Genomic DNA, 18,394 nt, shown 5'->3' with positions numbered 1-18,394 from the left:
GTGTGTGGATTTTGGGTGACACTGATGCTTGGTGCTGTGCACCACCTCCTTGAATCCTGGACCTTCTCTTTTGTCTTTGCAGTGCCTGGCATGAATTTGCCATTCTCCAAAACCAGTTGTAACAGAGGTGGCAAGTGCAGTCCTCTAGCCCCTGAGATATAGGGTGCTTGTAGCATGTGAAGTGCAGGGATGGATTTTAATCTCATTTCTCCCCATAACTCAGCACCTGACTGTCCTGCCAGGTGTGATCATGAGTGATGATGTCACATAAGAAATGTTAGACCCATGGTACATCTCTTAGGCCTGGGTCCCCCATATCTGCCTTCGTTAGAGAACTGTTCATTGCAGCGATAGCAAGGTTATAGAAGTACAGGTACATTGAATTTTTACTTCTTCCTCTAGATGATTGTCTTTTGAATTTCTTATTTCCAGCATAAAAAGACTTTCTTCCTTGTTCCTCTTCTTTTCTTTTGCTTGACTTGATTCATTGCCTTTACTGCCTTCCTTACCTGGTTGTGTGTGATTTCCACCACAGCTTTGCCCTGTGCACTGCTTGTCCTCACTTATAGGCCCTGGCAATTCCAGTGCTCATGTTTTATCTGTGGGGAGGTTTTCCCCAGCTTTGGGGATCCTTCTGAGCTCCCTTTCTTGTAGGTTCATCTCCCCACAGTGCCAGAGCATCCCGCTGAGCTGCACCACAGAGGCAAGTGCAGGAACTGAGGAACTGCGATGAAAGCATGGGTCCCCGTCTCCTCTGCCCTCCTTGGGGCTGAGATCCTGAACTGTCCTGAGCTGACCCTCTTTTTTCTGGTCTCCATGGTTGGAGGTGGCCTTTTGGCACCAGGGTTCACCATTTTCCTCCTGGATGCAGTGCACAGGGGCTTGCTTTGATCCAGCCAAGCCTAGGGATACTACTCCTTGGTGGCAAGCTGGTGACGTGGCTCCTGCTCTGTTCCTCTCCAGATGTGGTGATATGATTGTGCACATATTGCCTCCTCCCTGCCTCTTTTTGGACCCAGCTGGGAGCTCGTTTGCCTCTTTATCCTCTGTAGGTTAATTTTCTGTGCCTTCCGACTGCTTGGGGCTTTTTCTCTCTTGCTCGCCAAATACGCAGTTTAATTAGATCTTCCAGATGACTCCATCCCACAGTGGCTGTAACAACATGGATCATTTTCCTTGGCCATTCAAAACAAACTCTGTCCTCCTGACAGTGCTTTGTTCCTTTTGAGGCCGTCTGTGGCCAAGTGCTTTGAGCATTGGGCACCTCTTCTACCTTGTTCTCCCCAGTACATCTCCACAGTGGTGTAACCCACGTGACAGATAGACAGACTGAGGACGGACAGACTGAGGAGCAGAGAGGTGATCTCTGTGTAGCTGGTGGAAGATTTTGAATTGCAAACCTGGTTTTCTGAGTTCCAGTATGCTGGATTTTCCAGCCTCATTGCAGAATCAGTGTTCTCAGTTAATTGCCATGGCAGGAGCGAGAAATAGGACAAAGGGACATTTCTTGGCTTTTCCAAAGCTGTGGGTCATGGGGCACTGTCCCTGCAAAGGGGGCACTTCCTACAGGATCCCATGTGAACACAGAGGAGTGGCAGAGGGAAGTGCTTGCAGAAGGGACTACACCACGTACCTGATCCACAGGGGGATTTTGCTATTCCTGCAGTTTTCCTGGGTGCTTGAGAGCCTCAATGATCCCCAAGTGCTGAAGCTGAGCTGTTTTGCAGGCTCAGTGTGTTCTGGGCTTGTGGTAGGAAGCAGCAGCACATGGCCTCCACAGCACCCCTTACCCAGGTTACGTTGGGAGCGCTGGGGATGGTTAGTTTATGGATGGTTTGCATTGTCAGAGTTACTGAGAAAAGCTGGCAGACTGTGTTGAATAATGAATTCATTTAAAAGTTTCATGATCTTTTCTCTGACCATTTGCCCGCTGGAAGTAAAGCAGAGGGAAAAAAAGAAAAGGTAAATTTACTGAATGCCCAAATCTCTGGAAATGGTGAGGTCAGCATTTATAAATGTGTGTGCAACTGTGCTTGTGTACAACTGTCCAGGGAGTAAGGGATGGGTGTCATGAGGAAGGGAAACAGAAAATGGGAGAAGAGGCCAGAAAGGAAGGAGGACATGGTGAATAGCAAAGTAGCTCTTGAGATTTTTTAAGGTTTTGGTTTTTTTTACTGTGCAGATGGTGAAGAAGGTTTCATTGGGTTGTTTCAACCACTCACTTTTCAACAAGTTCCTTATCCCTCTGGGGTTCAGTTTCATGTATTTCAAGCTCCAGGGCTCAGTGCCTAAAAAATGGTGAGAGTCTCCAACAGTGCATGAGGTGGGACTGTGTGAGTAAACCCAAGGTGGGAAGGCAGGAGCAAGGGAGAAAATAAGCAACAGAGAGACATTTAAAATAATATAATAATAGTAATAATAATAATAATAATCCCCAAACAAATTCTTCTGTCCTGTCTTTCCATCCTATAGTAGCCTGGATTTAGCAAGGGAATCCTAATCATCATGTGGATGACCTGCTGGGCAGACGGTGAGACAGTTCCGTTTACTCTGCTGAGTGGTTTTTATTTATTTATTCTTCAAACTTGCAGCTGGGGAGCTCAGGGCAGGAATAAGAAAACTTAAATTATTTACCTCTTGCTGACAAACCAAAACACATCCTTTGGCAGGAGTCCTGATGAAAGTGCTGTGGAATACCACATCAAATATTTAGATCATTAATTAGCAGAGTGAATATCATGCCTTTCATTTTCCACTGCTCATAGGTGAAAGAAGTGATGTCCTGGGCAGCCAGCACCTTGCACCTTCCCCTCGTGCCACTGCCTTTTCTGCATCCAGACACATCTGAGACAAAGATGAGGAGGTGACAAAGCCTCCTTGCTTAGGCACCATATAGAGTCTGTGCCATAACTGAAATGAGCCTGATTAAAGAAGCAAAAACAAGCCAGGTGTTGTACAGAAACTGTATAATTAGCACTTTGTGCTGACTATTTTTTCATTTCTTTCTTTCTTTTCCGCTTTTTACTTAAACCCCAGACTTTTTTTTTCTCTTAATTTGCTAATCATCTCTCGTGGCGACCGAGTACACAGCCCTCTGTGCGCTTTTACCTTTTGATGTTAACATAAGAGAACTCTTGAATTTCAAAGAGCTTGGCGGGTATTTGAAAGAATAAAATGCGAAAGCCGCAGTGTAATCAAAGCTCATTATGGTTATTCTTGGCGTGATGTCTTTCTTCCTACATAATTAGCCATTTGGGGTTGTTGAAGCAGTTCATTTTGGTGGGTATTTTCTCTCCATACTTTCAGTCTGATTTCGATAATTGTGACCCGTGGCCCTTTTCATACTTTATTATCCTCCCAAAGGTGTTTCTTTATCCCCCAACAAGTCCTAATATGTTGCTATGGAGAGAATTAGCAGGTTCATGAGTTCTCAAGGATGGGTGTCCACAGTCACCTCTCTAAAGCAAGTGGGTGGTGCCCAAAATCACACTGACTTGGTCAGGTCTAAATTCCTTCCCACAAACATTTTCCATATCTTACATCGTCAGGGGGACTTTTGCCCTGGTGTTTATTTGGAGATGAAATTGTGGGATCCAATGCTTACCTCTGGGTAGGTGGAAAGGGATCCCAACAAATTCTTGAGGAGGATGGACCTTACAATGAGAATTTAAGGTGAAATTCTCCATGGCTCTGTCTGCATAAGGTACATAAATCGGAACAAAGAAAATTTCAGCATTGTCTTTTCAAGATAACTCAGTGGCAAACCTGTTCTTTTTAGGTTAACTAAGCACTTTCTGGACTGGAGGCATGGACTTTCATTCTGATGGTAACAGGTCTTTTGGCAATTTAAGGGAGAAAATGTTGTGATCTTTGGCTCAGCAGAACTTAGAAACTGTTTTGATTTGTTCAAACATGCCCATCATAGCAATATATATCTACCTATATTTGATTTCAGGGAAAAAAATCTATTATAACAGAGGGACTTCAAAGCACTATAATATTGTCTTCTGATTTTACCTGTATAAAAGGGAAAAAAAAGCCATGCACAGACATAAAGAAAGGAAGGTATTAAAAAAAAATCAAAGCTGAGCAGAGGCACAAGTAATAGAAAAGCTGGCTTTGAATTTTTAAAAGTGCTTTTATGGTCTGTCTGAAATAAAAAAACCCAAAAACTGTAACGTTGAAAACGTGGAGGATTTGATGCCTCTTTTTCCCATCCTCCCTGAGGAGCACTGCAGGAGGGGTGGTTATATTCTGTGTGTCCAGAACCTGTGTGTGTTATTATGTGGTTAATAGAGCACCAGGCAGAAAATGCGTTGGAGACACGAATTTGGCTTTGCTGGGGATCTCTCTGTGCCTGCATCAAGTGGCCCTGGGCTTAGCAGCAGTTTTGGGGCTTGCTGGGGTCTGTGCACTGACTTGCAGGTGCAATAATGAGCTCAAAGTGCACTGAAACCAGTGGACATCAGGTTCCATAGAGCCAGCCTTTGGACCACCCTCACCAGGGTGAGTTGTTCGCTTGAATTTTGGAAGAGTGTTCTGTGGTGAGGGAGTCCCACAAGGGGTTTGATGGGAGAGGGCTCTGGTGGTACAGGTGGGGGGATGCTGTGCCACCCACAGTGGTGTCTGTCATTAGCCCCATGGAAGGCTGACGGTTTATGGAGCCAGAGGAGTCCTTGGAGACATCCTTCCCTTGTGGGTCAGCATGCTGGCCCTTTCCCTCTTGCTCTGGTCAGTCCCACCAATGGCCACTGTTGGCATTCAGGGGTCACCTTCCCCGATTTATGGGGTGGCAAGGCCAGGCACAGAGTTGGCAGCAAACTGCTTGACCTGGGAACAGTGGGAGCTTGCAGCTGAGCAGAGACTGGGCTGTACCTCTGCCCAGCCCAGGGCCTTGGAAATGGTCCATTTTCTTCCGTAAGAGGTGCTCTGGCAGGAGTTCCTCCAAGGCACTGAGTACTGCTTAGAGCCCAGGCCTGAGTCTACACAGCCCAGTGCCACGGTTTTGGTTGAGTTATTCTGGCTGGTACCAGCAAAAGCAGAATAGGCCCCTTTGCAGCCACCTTCTCATAGAGTTAAGCCTTGTACTGCATTTCTGGCAGCCAAATCTACAGGGGAGACAAGGCAGAGGCAGGCCTTGAATGTTCCAAGTTGCCCACTGCCTCCTCCCCTCCCTCTCTCGGTGGGTTATTTATTTATTTTGCTGGCTTTCTTACAATCCTCCTTCTTTCCTGCAGGTTTCACAGAGTTAGGTTTCCAGGCAATCAGCACTTGTTAAATATTCCACTGAGCATGATATTGCTCTCCTGTCTCTGTCTACTGATGCTCAGCTACGGTAATTTGCTGAACTCAGCTCTGGCGTACGGGGATTTCTAAAAAATAACAAGCCTATTAATAACAATAATTAAAAAACACTTGACAGGTGGAAACAGCACATCTAAATTGTTCTGCGTGCCCCAGTGGGAGGAGGGGCGCTGAGCCACTTTCTCCCAGTACTTCATGCAAGCTCTTGGAGAGGTGGTGTTGTCTAACTCTGCTTGGTACAAGCCAAAGTGTCAGGGTGGACACAGCAGCTCCTGACTGTTGCTTAGGGAACTGTGGCTTTCTCTTCCTTCAAACCTTAGCATGCAAGGCATCTATAGTGGGGGAAAAGAATGGCTTTTACCAAGATCCTGAAACTGGAAGAGGCAGGGATTGTGTTTCCAGGGAAAGTAATTCTTGGAAGTGATTTTTGAGGCGCTCCACAAGGGAGGTTCCAGGCTTACTCACTCTGGTCTGATAGAGAACCCCCCTCTTTGAGGATTTCTGCTCAGGGAAAAGAGAAACCAGCCTGGAGGAAGGATTCATTATATATGGAAGAAATTACTTTCTGTGAGTTGCCCAGAGAAGTTGCACATGCCCATTTACTTGAAGCGTTCAAGACCAGGTTGGATGGGGCATTGAGCGCCCTGGTCTAGTGGAAGATGTCCCTTCCTGTGGCACTTGGATTGGAATTGGATGAACTTTAAGGTCTCTTCCAACCTAAACCATTCTCTGATGCTGTGATTCTATTTCAAGCATCTGCCTTGTGATGTCCTGTATGCCTTCCAAAACAATCCAGTTCAACTGTTTCTCTCTGCAGGGTTGTAATTCCAGCACCTGGAAGGGAGGGGGTACGCCAGTGCAGGCAGCAGGCACCTGGCAAAGGGGAACCCCCTGGGTGGGGTGGGCTGCATTTTCTGCCAGCTGGTTGGGTGTCTCCCAAGTCCCCTGGGGCATCTGTCCTTTGTAGCTCTCTTTACTGGGGTCTGGGCCAGGAATGTGGTTTTTCCAGACTTCCAGGCCTTTTTTGGCCAGAGTTTTGGGAGCCTGAGAGACTGGGAAAACCTGTTAATAGGAATCTGGCAGGATCAGGGGCTGCAAGATTGTTAGCTAGTTGGGTGACTGCCCTCCTGTGCCAGTAGGAGGTCTGAAGATCTGAAATTTTGGGGGGATTTTAAATCCTGTGTGGAAAAGGAACCGTGCTCAGGATGAAGGCAAAGAGGTTTGAATGCTGTAGAATTCTGTACGATCTGACTGGCATTATCAAAGCCCAAGTCAAGCACTTAGGTGACTTTTGGGATGCTCTGGGGCTTCTGCTTCAAGCAGACAGCCTTGACCTTTTGCTGGGGCAGGATTTTAAGCATGTGTAATAGCAACTGCAACTCCTTGTCTTACATGTCAGGGTGACTTTGGCACTGGTGTTTATTTGGAGATGAAATTGCTGGAGCTGGTGCAACCAATCCACGACTTCTGCGCTGTGAGAGAAAGGGAAAGAGCCGGTCTAGACTTCTTAATAATAGTAACAACAATAATAACCCTTGGTGGCATAATTAAGGGAAGACTGTAGCTTTGTGCCACGTTTCACAGTGCCTGTCCACACGGAGGGAGCTGTGAACCACATCCTCCAGCCTCTCTCTTTCATTACCTGGGTGGGCTCTGACCCTGCTCTTATCCTCTCAGCAGCCTCCGAAACACAATCAGCTTGAGGATAAAAACAGGAGTCATCCTGCCACAGCTGTGAGCTGTGTAAAGATGGGTTTGAGCTGGGTAATTTTCTCTGTGTTGGCCCTGCTGTTGCTGGACACCGTATCATTAGCCCCAGAGGAGGTGGAGAGGTGACAGTAGCTTTGCTGTAAGCCCAGTTAGGAATCTTGGTGTAATTTGGGGAAAAAGTGCCAGTTTTTCCTGGCTTTACGTGGGGCTCTGCTTTTGCTCACAAAGGTGAAAAGGGTGAATTGCAGCTATTTCCTAGGAATACAGAGCGCTTGGCTCCTAGATCAGGCTACAGGGAGTTGACAGCCAGCCACTGGAGATTATTGGGGGGTGGTTTCTGGGTTCTTATCTAGTATATCCTTTCTGGAAATCCAAGCCTGGTCTCCTGTGCTTTGGTGGGGGGGTCAGTTCCTCGACTCTTCCACTCCATTTGCCGGGTTGTTAAGTTGGTCAAGCACTGTCATGGATTTTCTCTCTTCATTCCTTAGCGTGCTGAACCGCACCCCAGAGCACCTTGTCCATGAAATCATACTCGTGGATGACTTCAGTGATGACCGTAAGTGTCCCCTTCCCTGTTAAAAGCAAAGGGCCAAAAAGCCTGTGAGAGACTGGGATTTGTGCTCAGTGGGGGAGAGTTTGCTGGAGTGGAAGGAAATTTAAAGCTCTGTAGCTGCGAAGAGCAAACCCTGCTGTGCCGGGTTTGCATCGCCATGTGTAGAATTCAAATTCCAAACGATCCAGCCTCTTCTCATGAAAATAATGCAAGAAAAGTGCAGGGCAAATTGTTTTTATGCCCAGTAGACGTGAATCCAATCCTTACATGGCTGTACCCCACCACGGCCATGGTGTGTTTGATCTGGCTTTCAGCTGCAGCCAGGAGCAGTTCTGGGTTGACACCACTGGAATTGCACGGGACAATGACAGTGTATATGACAATGATCCTATGTATATGTTCTGCATACGTTTACGTAGGTGGTCAGGTGGTCCTGATTTTTTTTTTTCACCCATGGAAAGAGGATTCCCTGCATGGGTTTCCCATTTCTGAGGTGCACCATAAATAGTGTTGTACACCACAGAGACAGCCCACATCCTCCTGCTGTTCCCTCCCAGTTAATAGTGTGACTCAAGGGAAATCAATAGCTCTGGTCTCCAGCAGAAGGTAACTGAAGCCCCAGGGGCTGCCAGGGAACCACCCCAGCTAAAGACCTTGCCTGGTGTGGTGGGAGAGTTGAAGATCTAAGTGCTCAAAAATACTGTCTCGGGCATAAAAAGGATGATAAACTGGCTGAGTGGTCTGTGGCACTTATGTTTCTAGGAGCTGCAAAATAAAGCTGTTTACTTGGAAACGTGAAAACAAAGCCAGATAGGTTTCTTTATAAAAATGGATCTAGGCTTTGCTCTTGGATGTTATAAATAGGCACTGCCTTGGAGAGCATTAGGGACAGATTTCACACAAGACCCACTTCTTGGCATTGACGCCTCGCTGGGAAGTTGCTGAAGCTAGGGGAAGGAGCTGCTGTGATTACGGTAAGCCCTGGAGCAGCTCCAACACACGGGGCGGGCAGGCCGGGCGAGTCTGGGAACTGGCAGAACAGGGAGGAGCAGCAGGTGCAGGGACTTGAGCTGCCCTGGAGAACAGCAGAGCAGGATTTTTGGAAGGTGGAGGAAGTAAATGCCGGGTATTTGGCTAAATAGGCAAAGCACTTGCCTTCCTGGAAGTAGGCAGGTTTGTAGGAATGCAGCTCCCCTGTCACAGCGTGCCAAGTGCTGTGAGCCCGGGAGAAGGAACAGGGCTGGGTTTTAACTCATCCCAGGGCACCAGAGGGGAGCCTGTTTCCTGTGTAACTTAGGGCAACCCCTCAGCTACTCAGCTCTCCTCAGCTATCTGACATCTTCTTTCCTGTGATAGTCTGAGCCTGCTGGCATCTGCTCTGCATGCATTTACATAAAATACATGCATTTGCATAATACACTACACACACATGGTCAGTTTTTTTCCCTGCAACCCACCCCAAGCAATTAGTGCTTTTATCTCATGCCCAGTTGTGTCTCGTTTCTCACCTCTCTCTGCCTGCTGACTTGTTATTCACTGGGATGCAGTTCTTCAGCACATGAGTTCCCACTATCCCCAGCAGGTTTTCATTGTGAGTCCGTAGCCAAGCCCTGGCACTTCTGCTCCCCGTTCCAGCTCTGTCCCTGAATTGTTAGGGGTGTGGGTACAGTGATCTCTTGCTGCAGAGGTTTCTGGAGGGGGTGAAGGTGCTCAGGGGGGTGTGTGGGTGCAGGGGTTGGGCAGAGGGAATGGGGCTCTGTGTTTATAGCGCTGAGGAAGAGAAGGCAGAGGGGTGTGAGCTATGAAGGGGTTGTGGAGGTCACAGCGTGGGTGTGTAGAGGTGGAAGGGACTGTGATGGGTGCACCTGACATCCTCCACTTTGCTGGGAGAAATCCAGGTGAGGAGGGATCCTAAGGCTGCGTGTGGGGTTGCAGGACCTCCCTAGCTCAGGTGTAGGTGTCTGTCAGGCCTTTCTGCCCCATGGAGCTGTTGCCCAGGGTGTGAGGAGCCCCCAGCTGCTCCACAGGGCTCTCTTTGAGCATCCCTTTCTCCTCACTGAAGGCTCCAAGCCACCACAGGAAGCTCCTGCCCTGCCAGGCAGACACGCATCAACAGCTCGTGCGTTGCTTTGCAGCTACCAAAAATAGTCATTTGCATTAATGTGCAAAAATTTAGATTCTGACCTGAACCACAACTTTTCTATGCTGATTTTAGAGCATAATTCAGCTGCTCTCAGTGTAAATCTGCTGAATTTACACTAGTTTTATGAAAACTGCTGCTGTGCCAGGCCCAATTTATGCTGCATGAGCTGAGGGGTAAGGCTGTCGTGACCCAGCAGTGCCATTGCCCTAACAAGCCATCAGCCAGCCAAGGACAGGGGCCTTTCCCTGCTCCCAGTCTCTCCTAGGAGTCCCCATTTCTGCTGCCAGAGCCACTGTGAGGGCTGACTTGTCCTCCTTTGTGTCTCCCAAGCTGATGACTGCCGCTTGCTGGGCCAGCTCCCCAAGGTGAAGTGCTTGCGGAATGGACGGCGGGAAGGTAAGAGCTACCTGCCCACATGGGGAAACGCAGATTTTGGGAAGTGTGAGAGTGATGGAGCTTGGGGGAGCCTCCATGGTGTGGTCAGCAAGGAGGTCAGTGGCTCCTGGGAGTAAGGACGGCCCTGATAAAAGGAAATGTGATGAAGGGCTGGGATTTGAAATGGATCTCTCCTCTCTCGCTGAAAAAGATGGGACTATTAAGATATCCAGTGAGGCTCAGCTGTAGCTTATTAGCCAGAAAATTAGAACAGGCAAAACAAAGCCCGGGGTCTTATTTGTAAAGATGTTTGCTCTAATGAAAGAGAGAAGATCTGCTCCTGCTGCTTCTGTGGGATTTTTTTTTTTTTAATAATTAATTATATTTGAGAGATTAAGAAGGGCTGTATGGAGGATGAATGTGTGTCCTACTGGGATGCTGCTGGCAACCTTTTGAGACATCTTCCCATTCCCCATAGTCTGAATGTGTGTTTCAAATCCTGCTTTACAGTATTAGGAGAACTAAAAACAAAGAAGTGTTTTCATGCTGCAGATTCAAGCTGTGAGTCCAGGTCAGTGTTGGGTTGAGGAGAGTGAGGAGTGGAGAAGGTTTTTTTTCTCTGTGGATTCTTTCTGCAGAGGGTTTCAGCTCTGCAGGTATGGTGACAGGGTGGCATCAGGCCCCATGGGTGTAAGAGACATTCCTGCTTTGGCAGGAGAGTAAGGGAGATCTCCACAGACCTGCCCCTCCTTCTCACCTTTCTCCCGTGTGTTATGGGGGTATGTGTGTGCTCATCTCCAGCAGCTGATAGACCTGCAGTTATTGGTGCTCTGTAAATCAGTCAGAATGTGGGAACTCAACCTTACCTTGCTGAATACATCTCTTAAACTGTATCCCTCAGGGGCTGCCAGGATTTGGGAAGGGCAAATGCTTGGAGGCTGTTCCTTAACCCCTTTCCCCTAGGGAATTTTAATATGAAAGTCAGTGACCTCCTGCACAGTCCTAATGTGTGCTGCTCCCTAAAATCCTTCTGTCTCTCTTTATCTGCCTCTATGTCCCCTTGTATTGCCACTGTTTCGGCTTCATAAAGAAGTTCTGCTCCCCTTGAGTCACCTGTGTCTTCTCTTGTTTGCCAACAAACCATCTCCTTTCATGGTTCCCTTGAGCAACCACTTCAGGCAGGAGAAGTGTTGGAAAGCTGGTTAACTCCTGCATAAGTAGGAACAGGGCATCTTCAAGAGCAGTGGTCTTGCCAAAGTCTTGTGTGAAATCCATGTGTGGTTTCCATGACCTCCCTCTTTTTTCATTTTTCTTTCTCACAAACGTGTGCAGCAATCCCTTCCCATCTCCACATGATTCCCAAGTTCACTGTCAGAACCCTGATGAGCCAAGCCTCTTTCCTAGGTGGAAAATGTTGTTCCCATTGAGCAGTGCCCTCAGGGTGGGAGAGAAATCTGAGAGTCGCTGGGACATGGAAAGGATCACAGCAGGGAAGAGGCAGCGGTCTAGGAAAAGCTTAATTTTGTCACAAGGTGATCCCATCCTCAACTTCCCTGGCCCATTCCCCACTGCCTCACATCTGTGTTAGATTTGTTGCCTGCAGAGGGTTATGAAAGCACTTTGAATCATGTTTTGTCCCAGAAGGTGACAGCAGAACTAATTGTGCAAACTACATATTGTTATAAATGCCATAAGTCAGTAACCTTGGTGGAGCCATTTATTTGTGTTGGGGATCTTAGGAAATGGTTTGCATACCTTGCAGCACTGGGAAGGATCCAATGAACCTGGGCCATGTTTTATCTGGATGGGATTTAGGCAGGTCAAAACCTGGGAGAAGCACGAGTGCAGGAGACCCTGGTGGAGGAGGCTGGGGGTGTTACCCAGCCATCTGGGCAGCAGCTGACGTGGTGTGTCCCTGGACAGGTCTGATCCGGTCCCGAATCCGAGGAGCAGACACGGCAAAAGCAGCTGTCCTGACCTTCCTGGATAGTCACTGTGAGGTGAATAAGGACTGGCTGCTCCCTCTGCTGCAGAGGATCAAAGAGGTGAGTGCTCCTGAGAGACAGGGTCACCCTCAGGGAATGCATGGCCGATGGCCCCCTCCTCTTCCTCTTAGTGGGCATGACCATCCAGCCATAACCAGCTGCATCCAGGCATCCAAGTAAGGGGTACAGAGGGGCTCTTTGGGGTACAAAGTGGTGTTTTCTGGCCTTCCTCCACTCAGGAGGCAGGTGGGATGTCTGTGTGACTGGGGAAGCATGTGGGTGGGTGGGACAAGGTGTCTCCCGGGGCAGCGGGACTCTTAACTGGCAGGCACAGGTTGAGTGGTGATAGGGAAATATGGCAGTGCTCCAGCAGAGATTTTAATTAGGCTCATGTAAAATGCTCAGTGATGATGATTTAAGGGAGTGACGGCTCCTTGAATAGGGGCCGAATTTAATTTCATGCAAATTAAGTGCTAATAAATTGATTTAATAGGATTTAAATTCTGCTGATTTCGGAGCAGACAACGACATTCGCCTTTCTCCGGCGGCGCGTCTCTTGCCAGACGTGCACACAGAGGCTGCTGCACCTTGTCACTTGAGTCAGGGGAGCTCTGTGCCCGTGACCTGCTGGCAGCAGAGTGCAGGGATTGAAGCCTGCAGCTCTGGTGGAGGTGCACCATCCTTTCCCTTTGCCGTGCCTTGTTTGTTCACCCTTGCTAAACCTCTGGCTCCTGATTGCTAGTGTTAATTACTCAGCAATTTTATAGCTACTGAGCTACATTGACATAAGGGCAGCTGAGGAGCAAGGGGAGGCTGAGGTGGTGGGTCATGGAGAAACTGCCTGGCTGGTGTTCACGATGCCCTCATCTAGGGCATCCTGCTTTTCACGTCTGCAGATGTGACAGCTGTGATGGCTGGGCTGTGCATCCACTCTCTGTGTCAGCAATGGGACGGGGGAAGGGGGGCACAGCACCAGGTCAGGTCCCTTCATGTGGGCGAGGGCAGTCGGTGCTGCTGGCACTCACAGCATAGCCAGCGCTGGAGAGGTCCCAACCTCGGTTTGCAGGCTGGGCCACAGAGCTGCTGATAGATGGTAATGTAATGAAAATGGTCTTTTCACATCATCGATCGTGCCTCCAGTAGAGCTGTGAGAACACATGCTGGGATATCCTACTGGAGCCTCATGGCTGGCCTGGCCAGGGTGGGATTCACTAGTGAGCTTTACAGCATCACTTGTTCCTCTGGGTGTTTTTAAGGCAAGCGTCCTTGCTTTTTGCCAAAGCCCTGCTGTTCTTCAGTGAGGAGTATCCAGAGCAATTGCATCTTTCCCAGGCAGAGCTTTTGATGTGTTTTGTCAGGAGAAGGACAGTGAAGGCGGCAGGAAGGGGGCTGGCAGATCTGCTGTCCCACGCAGCTCCGGGACGGTGCCCCATGTCCGGCACCCATGGGGTGGGTGAGTGTGAATGCCATGTGCAGCATCGCCGTAGGAGTTTCAGTGCCTTGTGGTCTGAATGCAGCATCAAACGCACACATCACCTCTGTGAACTCTCCTGGATTCAATCTTTCCCCAGCTGGAAGTAAGGCAGTCTGTAAGCTTGCAGTGCTGCTCGTGCTGCCCTGACCTTGCCCAGTATCTTGCAGCCTCAGGCAGCAGGGGAGATGTACTACAAAGAGTGTTGAGGGCCCTGCAAAGCCAGAGGGGTCCCACTTGCCTGCTTTTTAGCTGCTCACAGAAGCTGTGGGATAAGGGCAGAGTCCTCAGTCTCCTCCTTCCCCGGCCCACCATACCCATCTTTGTCAGCAGCGTTGAAGTACTGCTCAGTGAAGTGTATGAAATGTTACTGCTGCCACCTTCAGGCTGTGCTCAAGAGATGGGCTCCCTGTCCAACTGCTCCATGAGGATCAGCTGCCTAGGAAGGGCATTTTCTCACTCTGTTGCACCCAGGAACAGTCTGTTTTGAGCTAATGTGGTTTACGTTCCAAGCAAATGAGCGGTGAGTGCCTCAAAGCACACCCATCACTTTTGCACTGCAGCCCAGCCGCCCTGCGCATCGCTTCTCTTATTTTCTCAGCCAGAGCAGCTATTCCTGCCACTTTCCATGGTGGGAAGTGCCAGAGCCCATGTGTGCCACCGTGCACCTCTGTGGAGGTGCCCCTTAAGCTCCACCTCGAGCTCTCCCAGCAGCTGATGGTTTTCCCCCCACGGCTGATGCTCACTGGTGGGCGTGGGCAGCACGTAACCAGCATATGGATTTGGAAGCAAGCAGGAAGAGCAAGTGATGTAGTGTGGGGGAAAGATAGAAGGTCTGGGGGATCTCAGCCCTGTGCCTGAGAGGGTGTTTGTCTCAGGGAGCAGCAGTGATGGTCAGTGTCTTGCACCAGCGTGTTTGCAAAAGCGTGGTTGGGAGTGTGTGGGCCTGGGCTCTTGTTTTTACTTATGGAACAAATATCTCTAAAGCCATTAATGGTGCATTTCAGGGCGGCTCTGAGTAACTTTTCTAAAAATGTAATTATCCATCCCGAGGTATTTTTACAGTATAACTCAACAAGCTCGCCCCAAAACTAGATTTGCAAATGGGCACTGGGATGAACCAGTGAATGGTGACCCCCTGCTCCCAGCTCAAATACCCCCCAGTCTGATGCTTTCCTGGGAAAAAGGAGACACATGAGGGGCAGCCTGCCTAGTCTTTGCCTAATCCTGCTGTGGGGCCAGAGGAGCAACTGTGGCCTTTTTTGATGACCATTACAAAGTCAGGATGTAGAGGCTAGGAGCCACGCTGCAGCCAAGGTCCTTCTCCAAGTCTGAAATATATCTGTAATCTTCAGGCCCATTCTTTAGAGTTTTTTCCTGTTGGTTTAGGTGCATATATTGGTGTGTTTGAGAAGTGCATTGCAGAAATGAATCTGAGGTTTGTGAAAGAGGATTGGAGGTTTGGGTGTTGTTAATATTAACATGCCCTGGCATGGGTGGGTATCAAAAAAACCAGAAAGATGAAGCTGCCTATAATAAGATTTGGTGCTCAGCCCAAAATAAATCATAGCAACAGCGCTGTGCTCTTGAGCATGCCTTGCTTTTCTTTTGAGGGTCAGAGAGACCTCCATGAAAGCTGAGTAAATATAAATGTTCCCAGGATGTGGCAGGGAAAGTGAGGCAGGAAGAAGATAGCACTGCACAAGGTTAGTATTTTGCAGTAATGCACTCAGCCCCAGATGTGAAGGGGATTTTTCTTTCAAGAAGTTGTGCTGTGCAAGGAGTAGCAGTGGAATTGAAATTGGGGGTGAGTGTCAGCTAGCTAGAAGTGCTTGCAGGTAAGATGTTTGAGGGGCAGGTTTTAAATGAGTGGATGCAATCCTTTCCCTGCAGTGCTCAGCGCACAAAGCAGATGCTTTGCTTAAAACCTTTCCCCTAGCCTCAGGCAATTAAAGGATGCTTGGCTGTACTGAGCTGTGGCAGCTTGTGTGGCACTGTGCAGCAGCCACGATGGAAAGGCTCATCGTGCTCGGATATGACTTGTGTTTCCCCATGCAGTACAGAGGTACAGCAGACCTTGCCCTTTCAGTGAGATGTTTGACTCACAGAAAGTGATGGTGAGATCCCTGGCTTGACCCTGTTATGGAAATACCAAGTATTTGTCATGCTCAATTGGAAAATCAGCTCTCGTCCAGCTCCCAGCTCATGGCCTCTGGTTGCTTCTTCCTACAGCTGCATTTGAATACTTCTTTGTCAGGACTAATTTCTAAAACAAAGTCTTTCCCCAGTGAGAGAGCAAGCCCATGTGTGCTCAGATGCTTTCCTTTGTATAGCTGTGAAAAAACAATTTGATCTGGCGAGGGTAAAACCTTGAAGTTTGAGCTATAATTGGAGTTTGGGATTTTTGAAAAGAAAAAGGGAGATAAGAGACCAGTCAAAGCTGTCAGAGTCTCTTCCTCCTGTAGATATTTTTGTTCATAACTGTTTGTATAATCTCTTTGCCCATAACAAGATGTTAATTAAATCACCACCAACTCTTTTGAGTAAATCAGGTCTTTTTTTTTTAACCCTTTCATACCTTTGGCAAAACTAACTGTATTGCCATAGTTGGTGCATTAAAAAAAATACCCATATTTAAGCTATTTGGCTGTGTTTTTCCTCTGTCATTTCAATTGTCTGTTTGTCACTTGACTTCTGAAATCCAGTTAAAAGTACTTAAGGGAGGTGAAAGGGGAATATTTTGGTGAATTTGCAAAAGGCAGAAGGAACTTTGCATCCAGCCCAGCTGGGTGCCAAGTACAGGCACAGCCTGAGGAGGAGGAGGCAGTAATAGGCACTTGTCCCTGGCAGACCTGAATGACGCCAATGTTTCCAGCCCCTTGGTGTCTCCAGGAGTTTGGAGTCCCTTGCCCAGTTTGAGTGGTGCCCTCTGAAGTCATGGGTCTGTTTGCTTCTGCTTTGCAGGATCCCACCCGAGTGGTCAGCCCCGTTATTGACATCATCAACCTGGACACTTTTGCCTACGTGGCAGCTTCCTCAGACCTCAGAGGAGGTGAGTCCAAGCTTTGTGCGTGTCCTGTGGGCATCCATTCCATGGTGGGAATGTGCACTGGCCTTTGCACCACACCTCTCTTTCCTGCTGCCCCACAAAAATGCCCAGTAGCACTGCTTGATGCTCCCGCTGGTGGCTCCACACACAGGTGGGTGTGGCATGAGGAATGCTCTTGCACTGAGGAATGCAGTGGATAAGGCGGTCAAGCAGGAAAGAAGGGTCACATCAAAGCCACCCTGGGCAGCACTGGAAGTGACAGGAGGAGATGGGGGATGTCTAGGCAGCAACTGGAGGATGCGAGTGTACTGCTTATTAGTACGCCTGTGCTATTTGTAGCACACAGTATCCATCAGAGCGTGCTTCTGTGTGCACAGGGGGACTAAGTGAGGTTTCAGCTGCAGCTTTAATTCTGACTTTTCCTGCCTTTGGAGCACTTGACTTTGCAATTGTAATGCAATGTGTTGTTTCTTGTTCATATGTAGTTGTAAAATATGTTAGGCGTTGGACTTTTCTCCCAAGAGCTGCGTCTCTGTGGCTTAAGTCATTTGAAAGTGGGGAAAATGCTCCATCAAACACAGCTTCTGCAGCCTGCATTGCCTCCTAATCCATATCAATTTCTAATTTCCCCATGGCACTTCTCTACTCTGGTTTTAGGTTTTGACTGGAGTCTGCATTTCAAATGGGAGCAGCTTTCCCCGGAGCAGAAAGCCAAACGACTTGATCCCACGGAGCCCATTAAGTAAGTCAGGAGGGGGAAGAAGGCACCTGGCTAACGTGGGGCAGGACAGGCCTCTCATGTGACCTCATGTGTGTCCCCGTGGGGCAGGACAGGCCTCTCATGTGACCTCATGTGTGTCCCCATGCACTGTAGCAGTGTGCTATTTCTTCCAGGGCTGCTCTGAACTTCAGGTGCCTCTGGCGAGCTCCTGGCTAGCCTGGGTTTTGCAGTGCAGCTTCGTCTTCCAATACTGAAGCCTGAGATTGCCACAAAGATAGAAGGGGTGTATTTATGGTTACTGGGGTTTTGGGAGTGCTAAGGATTATGGTTAGGGAAAAAGCCCAGTGCTGTAGACTACTGCTTCCCTCAGCTCAGCTACCACTTTAAAAATAAGGCAGTGTCCTCAGCCCTCATGATAAACTTGGTGTCTAGTCCAGCCTTCCCAGATCCGCACTGCTCTTCTGGACCTCACTGAGGACTCCTCAGAAACTGGGGTGTGCAGGAGAGGGAGCAGAGCTGAACAGGAGAGGAGATGCCATCTGTCCTCATGCTGTGGGATGGAGGGGGTCCTTCATTCTGCTGGGAACTGCTGCTGGCAGCAAGCCTGGTGCTGGTGTCTACAGCCCCAGCCAGGTGTGAGGTGTGGGCACCAAGTGTTGGGGGGAGCTCAGGGCCTCAGAAGGCTCCCAGGGGAGAAAAGCACTGCTTCTCCTTAGGATGCTGCTGTTAACAGGAGCTCTCACTGGCTTCCCAAAGGCTGGCCTTGCATTCGTGATCACTCTGCAATGTAGGGCACAGTGGAGATTAGCCTGGGCACAGCAGTCACCCCAGCTCCTCCCAAGCCTATGCTGAGGCATCCACAGTGTCTCCAACTGAATGGAGATGGCACTTGTGCCAGCAAACAGCAAGTCTCCTCAAGCTATCTTCTGGGTCTGCCCTCCCCTCCTCCATGGGCTTTCTCTGTGCAGTTTTCTTAGCTAATCCAAAGAAAGAAAAATAACCCTAGTTTGAAATAAAGATCACACAGCTAGTGATGGCTTTTAAAAAGCCCTTCTGAATTGGCTCTGCCTTCCTCTCCCCGGT

At 48.8% G+C, this 18,394-nt stretch overlaps 1 protein-coding gene across 3 annotated transcripts in view; it reads left to right on the top strand.

Annotated features, from left to right (window-relative positions):
• GALNT14 (polypeptide N-acetylgalactosaminyltransferase 14) overlaps window positions 1-18,394 on the top strand; it is a 94,784-nt gene that overhangs the window by 53,692 nt on the left and 22,698 nt on the right. For 2 of the 3 annotated variants that reach the window (XM_032103255.1, XM_032103253.1), the window contains 5 exons: window positions 7,503-7,570; window positions 10,041-10,106; window positions 12,009-12,130; window positions 16,506-16,593; window positions 17,248-17,332. In XM_032103255.1, coding sequence (XP_031959146.1) covers window positions 7,503-7,570; window positions 10,041-10,106; window positions 12,009-12,130; window positions 16,506-16,593; window positions 17,248-17,332 — 429 coding nt within the window. The remainder of the gene's footprint in view (window positions 1-7,502; window positions 7,571-10,040; window positions 10,107-12,008; window positions 12,131-16,505; window positions 16,594-17,247; window positions 17,333-18,394) is intronic. The other variant, XM_032103254.1, reaches the window with a different exon arrangement.

This window comes from Corvus moneduloides, chromosome 3 (assembly GCF_009650955.1).
Source record: "Corvus moneduloides isolate bCorMon1 chromosome 3, bCorMon1.pri, whole genome shotgun sequence".
NCBI classification, from domain to species: domain Eukaryota; kingdom Metazoa; phylum Chordata; class Aves; order Passeriformes; family Corvidae; genus Corvus; species Corvus moneduloides.
Note: the sequence above shows the minus strand (reverse complement) of the source record. Positions and strands in the feature narration are given on the sequence as shown.